Source organism: Phragmites australis, chromosome 24 (assembly GCF_958298935.1).
Source record: "Phragmites australis chromosome 24, lpPhrAust1.1, whole genome shotgun sequence".
In the NCBI taxonomy this organism is placed as follows: Eukaryota; Viridiplantae; Streptophyta; class Magnoliopsida; order Poales; family Poaceae; genus Phragmites; species Phragmites australis.
In genome coordinates this window covers 59821-67619 of record NC_084944.1, presented here as the reverse complement: position 1 = coordinate 67619, position 7799 = coordinate 59821, and the positions used below count along the sequence as shown (strand labels likewise).

The following is a 7799-nucleotide window of genomic DNA, read 5'->3' as shown; positions in this document are numbered from 1 at the left end:
AAAGTGGTCAATTTGTTAAGGGTGGTTGGAGAAATTGGAATAGAAGTGAGACACTTGTCAAACATGTGGGGAGTACAACAAATGCTCACAAGAAAGCTCAAGAGAAATACAATTTACTTGTGCAAGGTAAACCAATTGATAAGGTTTTTTTAAGGTGTTAGAGGAGAATCTATGTCTTTATAAGACTAGGTTGACTTATTCACTTAGATGTTTGAGGTTTCTTTTGCATCAAGGATTGTCATGCCGTTGACATGATGAAAGTGAGGAATCTAGCAATAGAGGTAACTTTCTTGAATTCTTGAAATGGCTTGCAGAGAAAATGAATAAGTTAATAAGTCACTTTTGAAAAATGCTCCAAAAAATTGCATCTTGACTTCCCCTCCCATACAGAAGCAAATTATTCAATGTTGTGCCGAGGAAACTACTAGACATCTAATTGAAGAACTTGGTGATGACCACTATGCATTTTTGGCTAATGAGTCTAGTGATATCACATAAAGATCAACTAGCTCTTTGCTTGCGTTATGTTGATAAACTTAGGAGAGTATGTGAGAGGTTCCTCAGAATAGTTCATGTAGCTGGTACCACTTCTTTGTCACTTAAGGCAGCAAATTCAATCTTTACTTATTGGTCATCATTTGACTCTTACTCAATCCGTGGGCAAGGATATGATGAGGCTAGTAACATGAAAGGAGAGATTAATAGGCTGAAAATATTGATCATGAAAGAGTCTCCTTCTGCTTATTACATCTATTATTTTGCACATCAACTCCAATTGTTTATTGTTGCTGTTGTCAAGGAAAATGTTGGTTGTGACTAGTTTTTTTCGATCAAGTTTCTCGCTTGCTGAATATTATAAGAGCTTCTTGTAAGCATCATGACATGCTTCAAGATGTTAGAGCTCAAAAACTGAAGGCAGCACTTGAATAGGGGGAAATAGAAAGTGGAAGTGGATTAAATCAAGAGATGGGGTTAGTAAGGCCCGGTGACACTCGGTGGAGTTCTCACTTCAAGATTATTTTGCACATTATTGATATGTATTCCACAATCCGATAAGTGCTCATAACTCTTGGAAAAGATCCCACACAAAGAGGTGATTGGCCAAACATGCATGCCATGGTTGATGTTTTTGAGTCATTTGAGTTTGTTTTCAATACACACTTGATGTTGGTTATTCTTGGATACACAAATGAGTTATCTCAGTCTTTGCAAAAGAGAGACCAAGGTATTGTTAATGCAATGTCACTTGTGAGTGTGGCGAAGGAAAGAATGCAACAAATGAGGTTTCATGGGTGGAAAGAATTCTTTCAAGTAAATGTTACACCATTTTGCATTAAACACGACATCGATGTTCCTGCATTTGATGGTAGATATGTGCCTTATGGAAGATCCCCATAGTTTTATCCGAAACAAACAATTGATGATCATTATAGAAGAGAGGTATATATTAGTGTCATTGATAAAATTTGGTAAGAGTTTGATAATCGGTTTGATAAGGTAAATATGGAGTTGCTTCTTTGCATGTCCGCCTTGAATCCCATCAACTCACTTGCTTCTTATGATGCACACAAATTGCTTAAACTTGCCAAGTTTTATCCAAAAGACTTTTCAAGTGTGGAATTGATAAGACTTGGATTTCAACTTGATAACTTTATTTGTGATACGAGATTGGATGATAGATTCAAAGATCTAAACAGTCTTGGAGAGCTCTCTATTAAGCTTGTTGAAAAAAAAAACATGTCATTTATGATTTGGTGTACTTGCTTGGTTTTGATTCTACCGGTAGCAACAGCAAATGTTGAAAGAGTTTTTTCAACGATGAGTCTAGTGAAGAATAAGTTGAGAAATAGTATGGACGAGAAGTTATTGAATAACTGTTTAGTTACATTTATTGAGCTTGATGTTTTCTCCAAGATAAATAAAGATGATCTAATTGAGACTTTTATGGTCATGAGAAAACGAAGAGTACAAAGTAAAGATCAAGACTAGTATTGCGATCTTCTATTTATGCAATACTTTGTTTCCTATTTGGACTATTTATATTTTATATGTAATATTTATGATGTTGAGACTTTTTTAATATATTTATATTGTATTTTTAGTAAATTTTATATTTATATATTGGATTTACTGTGTTACAAAAATTTATACATGTATATGGTTGGATGGACACACCCGGCGGTAAAATCCTAGCTCCGCCACTGACCTAAGCTCCTGTATGCTGGTCGATATATTTTGATCTTGTTCAATTCTTTCACGTAGAAATGTACCAAGATGACAAGCACACACTAGCTGTAGCTGCGCGACGTAACTCAGCATGTGCATACGTATAAATATTCTCCATTCTCCAGACGAGAAGAGACGAAACGAGAATGCAAGGCATATATAGATCCATGCATGGCAGCTACTGCCTACTGGAGTGGATCATCCGACCGACCAGCTAGCAGGGATGGTGACAGCTTACCAAGCAAGCATGATATGATGATATCGTACCCATCTCCTTATTCACTACAAAATTAAGTAAACCTAATTGCATCAGGCAGGCATGTTCATCGATCGAATTATATTGCATCGATCGAATTATATATTGCAGCAGGCAGGCAGGCAGGCATGTTCGATCCCAGCCATCCATCCATTCCTTCCGGCAGGGTCGGTGGAGAGCGCTCGATCTGGATTGCCACCGACAGATGGAGGAATAATTGGTTGACAGGCAGGCAAATGGATCGGACGGAGTATCCCGCCAAACAGAGGTCACGAGTTTCCATTTCGGCGCGGCGGTGACTGCATCGGCATGTGTGCTGCCGGCCGCCGTCGTCTTCTGCCCCGCAATGCCAAACAGGCGGTGACATATATATATATATACACGCGCGGTAGTCCTATTTTATATTTATGGTATAACGTATTATTTTATATCTATTGAATAAAATTTTAATAGTAATTACTGAATCATGTTTTATTACTGAAATTTTATTCGATAGATGTAAAATAATATACTACACTAAAATATATATATACACACTCACGGATCTAAACTAGCTCTATGTATGCACGTGGCATGTTTTGTTTGTAATTGCAAGGACACTGATTAAATTCATTGGTCGGTGTTACGTACAGTGTCAGGTCAGGTCGATTATATTGATGGATAGGTCCACGGCCATGATGCAAACCTAGCTAGCCGGTTCAGACTATATATATATATATGGGTAGTGCTATTTTATATCTATGGTGTATCTTATTATTTTATATTTACTGAATAAAATTTCAGTAATAACTAATGAATCACATTTTATTACTGAAATTTTATTCGAAAGTACTGAAATTTTATTCAATATGTGAGAATAAATATGTATATATATGTTTGCATTATTTGCGCGTGAAGCAAAGCAAAGTTAGAGACAGTCGCCGAGTTAGCTGCCACCGCACTCACTCCGAGTCTTTGAATGTCATCCATCTATATATGGGTCCTAGCTAGCAAGGAATTGAAACTTGTTCGTTTTTAACTAATCGGTGCAAGTGCCATCCGCCAAACCAATGGCAGCAAAGCATGCACTGAGCCACTGACATACGAGTGTGCTAGTACCAAATTGGACCCCCTGCATTTGCGAAAGAAATTATAGTGCATGTGGACCCGCATTGGACTCATCGAAAGGAAAGGAGGACCATTCCATGAAATAAATTCAGCACTACTAGTAAGAAATAAACGATAATAATATAAATGCCCGTGCGTGATCGATCTGGTCCAGGAATTAGCTAGGCTGATGAGGCAAGTTTGGTGGGCGTGCACCAGTGCAATTGTGCAAACCAAACCCCGGTTCCATCGATCGATCGATCGATGATGATTTTCCTTCTTTCTTGCTTTCTGAAATTGGGCAGGAACCTTGGGGAGAAATTAAAAGCGATGTGCACCCCAGCAGGTAACCGATGTACTGAAATTGCTACCGACTGCGCATCCATCAGACTTGTATGACGAGTGCATTTCAGCTCCCCGGACCCACTGAAGCTCAAAGGACGCGTCGGCAGGCAGTTGCGAAGACTGACTGACTGGTCATGCTTTGCCTACCGAGTGGGTAAACGCCCATTGCTCCTGCTCCTGCCCTCCCGTCGCAAACGCCATTGCCAAACCATCACATTCTGCATGCTGGCCTACATCCACCCACCTTCTTCCTCTCCACTATATACCATCGCTCGCGCGCACATCTCCTCGCCGGCATCACCTCCTCCTCCTCCTCCTCCTCCTTCAGCTCACTTCCAAGGTAAACACCACCAGATAGATACCAGATTATCGCTGCTGCGTTGCATTGCATTGGGTTTATTTTGGATATATATATATATCTTCTCTCTTCTCCTCTCTTGTTACATATGTTTTTATAACTAGCTAGTTGTTACCAAAAAACAGAGTTTGTATTCCCGGCCCCTCGTTAGTCGTTCCCTACTCAACTCTGCAACGCAATAATATACCGGATAGTATACATATAGGTTTCTTAATTAATTGACGAACCGGAGGTGAAGGAGGGAGGAGGCGCCATGAAGTACAGCAAGGAAGCAAAGCCCGACAGGTCGGCCGGCGGCGGGTCGAGAGCAGTGCCGGTGGCCCTCGTGGTCGTCGTGCTGTGCGCCTTCTCCTTCTACCTCGGCGGCATCTACAGCACCGGCCGCAGCCTCTTGGACGCCATCCAGCAGGCGCCGCCTCTTACCCTTATTGGCACCACCACCCCTACCCGTCAGCAGCAAGGCCAAGCAGGAATGGCCGCCGTGGCGTTCCCCGAGTGCCCTGCCGACTTGCAGGACTACACTCCCTGCACCGACCCCAAGCGCTGGAGGAAGTACGGCAACTACCGCCTCAGCTTCATGGAGCGCCACTGCCCGCCGGCGCCCGAGCGCCACGAGTGCCTGGTGCCGCCGCCCAAGGGCTACAAGCCGCCCATCAGGTGGCCCAAGAGCAAGGACCAGTGCTGGTACAGGAACGTGCCCTACGACTGGATCAACAGCCAGAAGTCCAACCAGCACTGGCTCGCCAAGGACGGCGACCGCTTCCGCTTCCCCGGCGGGGGCACCATGTTCCCCAACGGCGTCGGCTCCTACGTCGACCACATGCAGGACCTCATCCCCGGCATGCGCGACGGCACCGTCCGCACCGCACTCGACACCGGCTGCGGCGTCGCCAGCTGGGGCGGCGACCTGCTGGGCCGCCGCATCCTCACCGTCTCCCTCGCGCCCAGGGACAACCACGAGGCCCAGGTGCAGTTCGCGCTCGAGCGCGGCATCCCGGCCATCCTCGGCATCATCTCCACGCAGCGCCTGCCCTTCCCGTCCGCCGCCTTCGACATGGCGCACTGCTCCCGCTGCCTCATCCCCTGGACCGAGTTCGGCGGCCTCTACCTCCTCGAGATCCATCGCGTCCTCCGCCCGGGAGGCTTCTGGGTGCTCTCCGGCCCGCCCATCAACTACGAGAACCGGTGGCACGGCTGGAACACCACCGTCCAGGCGCAGAAGGCCGACTTCGACAGCCTCAAGAAGATGCTCGCCAGCATGTGCTTCAAGCTCTACAACATGAAGGGAGACATCGCCGTCTGGCAGAAGTCCCCCGACGCCACCGCATGCTACGACAAGCTCACCCCCGTCTCCTCGCCCGCCAAGTGCGACGACAGCGTCGACCCGGACGCCGCCTGGTACGTGCCCATGCGTTCCTGCCTCACCGCCCCCAGCGCGAGGTACAAGAAGCTGGGCCTCAACGCCACCCCCAAGTGGCCCCAGAGGCTCAGCGTCGCTCCGGAGCGCATCAACGTCGTCCCCGGCAGCAGCGCCGGCGCCTTCAAACAAGACGACGCCAAATGGAAGCTCAGGGCCAAGCACTACAAGGCGTTGCTTCCCGCGCTAGGATCCGACAAGATCAGGAATGTCATGGACATGAACACAGTCTATGGAGGATTCGCAGCCAGCCTGATCAAGGACCCCGTCTGGGTCATGAACGTCGTCTCCTCCTACGAACCCAACTCCCTCGGCGTCGTCTACGACAGAGGACTCATCGGCACCAACCACGACTGGTAATTAAGCAAGTCCCAACCAAAACAAATACCATACCATTTCGGTTTGCTTTATTTGCTGCCTAACCTTCATCAATCTTTCTTTCTTTTTCATGCAAAAAAATAATAATGCACTTACAGTACTGTCTCCCTATTACCTTATATATATATACAGGTGCGAGGCATTTTCGACATACCCACGCACCTACGATCTATTGCATCTTGATGGCTTGTTTACTGCAGAGTCTCACAGGTAAGCAATCGCAATTCGAGTCTAAACTAAGATACTTTGTTTTCCATTTCTTTTTTGATGAACGTGGCAGATAAACTAAGGCCTCTTTTGGATTGCGAGTTTTTTCCCGAATCCTGCATTTTTCCTGTTAAATTGAACATTCTTGTACCATTCCTGTTAAATTCCTGCGTTTCAAAGTAGCTCTAAGTTTAATGGCTCATTTGGAACTTAGGAATTTCATAGAAATCGTACTGGAATTTCACAGGAAAAACGTAGGACTCAGGAAAAAAAATCCCGCATTCCAAAGGAGGCCTAAAATTTTAAACCTCCTGACGAAGCCAGGGGTTTCTGTTAAGAAATTTGTCGATATTTTGTTGTCCTTTATTGGTCAGGAGTTAAAAAAACACTTTGATTAACAAGTGCGAAACCTACTTGACAATTAACGTCATTGCAGATGTGAGATGAAGTTTGTACTTCTTGAGATGGACCGTATCCTTCGTCCCACTGGTTATGCAATAATCCGGGAGAGCGCCTACTTTCTGGATTCTGTAGCAACCACTGCCAAAGGAATGAGATGGAGCTGTGAGATGCATGACACCGAAAACAAGGCCGACAAGGAGAAGATCCTGATCTGCCAGAAAAGGCTTTGGTCAGGAAAAATCAGTCAGCAGTGAGAGAATCATCCAGGATAAACAAAATGTAGCTAGCCTCAACCTGGAATGGATAGCTCAAGGCCATCCAAAGGAAACAAGCTCAAATATGATCATGATCTCAGCCAATAAGGCAAATGCGTTTGACCATCCAGTAGACAGAAACACTCTGATACAAGAAAGTTCATAATTATCAAACTAAGTAAAATGAGTAAAACTCCGTGTAGGATCCAATAGTTACTACTCTTTGTTATGATCACACAGTTAATTCTTTTTGTATGAATAGTTAGGGGAGGTAAAGATTCGTGGATCAATCAATACCAAGAGGCAACTGTACGTATTCATTTGTAACACATATAACTTTGTGCTGTGATTGGAATATGCCATATATTATTTATTTAAGTAACTTTGTGCTGTGATTGGAATATGCCATATATTATTTATTTAAGCATTCATGGGGTAAGATATGACTGTGATATGCTATTGATTATTTCCCTGAAAGCAGCGACATAGACGGTGTGTTGCTGTCAGCTTGATATTACATTGCATTATAGCTGGGCACGTACTGTTTCCTCAGAAAAGAAAAGAAAAAGAATTGGCCACCTGATCTGATCATGGACAAAGGAATAAAGGATGATACTACAGCTAACGATTACGGGAAGGACAAAGAGTACTAGTTGGTTTGCAATTTGGCAAGAATATATTCTGCTTACCGTGTATCTCATTATGTTCGTTGCATAGAAGACAGCCCCGCTGCATGATGCTGTCATGCTTGCTGCAGTGCAAGTGATTGTTTTATTGCAGATGGAAGTAGGGATAATTGATTTGCTTTCAGTGAGGAGAGGAGAAGATGCTGCTAATCGGCTGGGGTTCGGAGTAGATCGAGACCTACCT

General features: G+C 44.5%; 1 protein-coding gene across 2 annotated transcripts; it reads left to right on the top strand.

Annotated features, from left to right (window-relative positions):
• The first annotated feature begins 3992 nt into the window (after positions 1 to 3992).
• Positions 3993 to 7307, top strand: LOC133907349 (probable methyltransferase PMT21). Of its 2 annotated transcripts, none has more exons than XM_062349371.1 (4): positions 3993 to 4253; positions 4477 to 6044; positions 6199 to 6276; positions 6710 to 7307. In XM_062349371.1, exons 2-4 carry the CDS (start codon positions 4525 to 4527, stop codon positions 6927 to 6929), a joined length of 1818 nt encoding a protein of 605 aa, XP_062205355.1. In that variant the 5' UTR covers positions 3993 to 4253; positions 4477 to 4524; the 3' UTR covers positions 6930 to 7307. The 2 variants fall into 2 exon arrangements, with proteins under 2 accessions (XP_062205355.1, XP_062205356.1); XM_062349372.1 differs by having other exon boundaries at positions 4466 to 6044.
• The last annotated feature ends 492 nt before the right edge of the window (positions 7308 to 7799 follow it).

Coding starts and splice junctions, on each gene's coding strand:
- LOC133907349 (XM_062349371.1), top strand. CDS start 4,525: ATGAAGTACAGCAAGGAAGCAAAGCCCGACAGGTCGGCCGGCGGCGGG. Junction 6,045..6,198: donor ATCGGCACCAACCACGACTG/GTAATTAAGCAA, acceptor ATATATATACAG/GTGCGAGGCATTTTCGACAT. Junction 6,277..6,709: donor TTTACTGCAGAGTCTCACAG/GTAAGCAATCGC, acceptor ACGTCATTGCAG/ATGTGAGATGAAGTTTGTAC.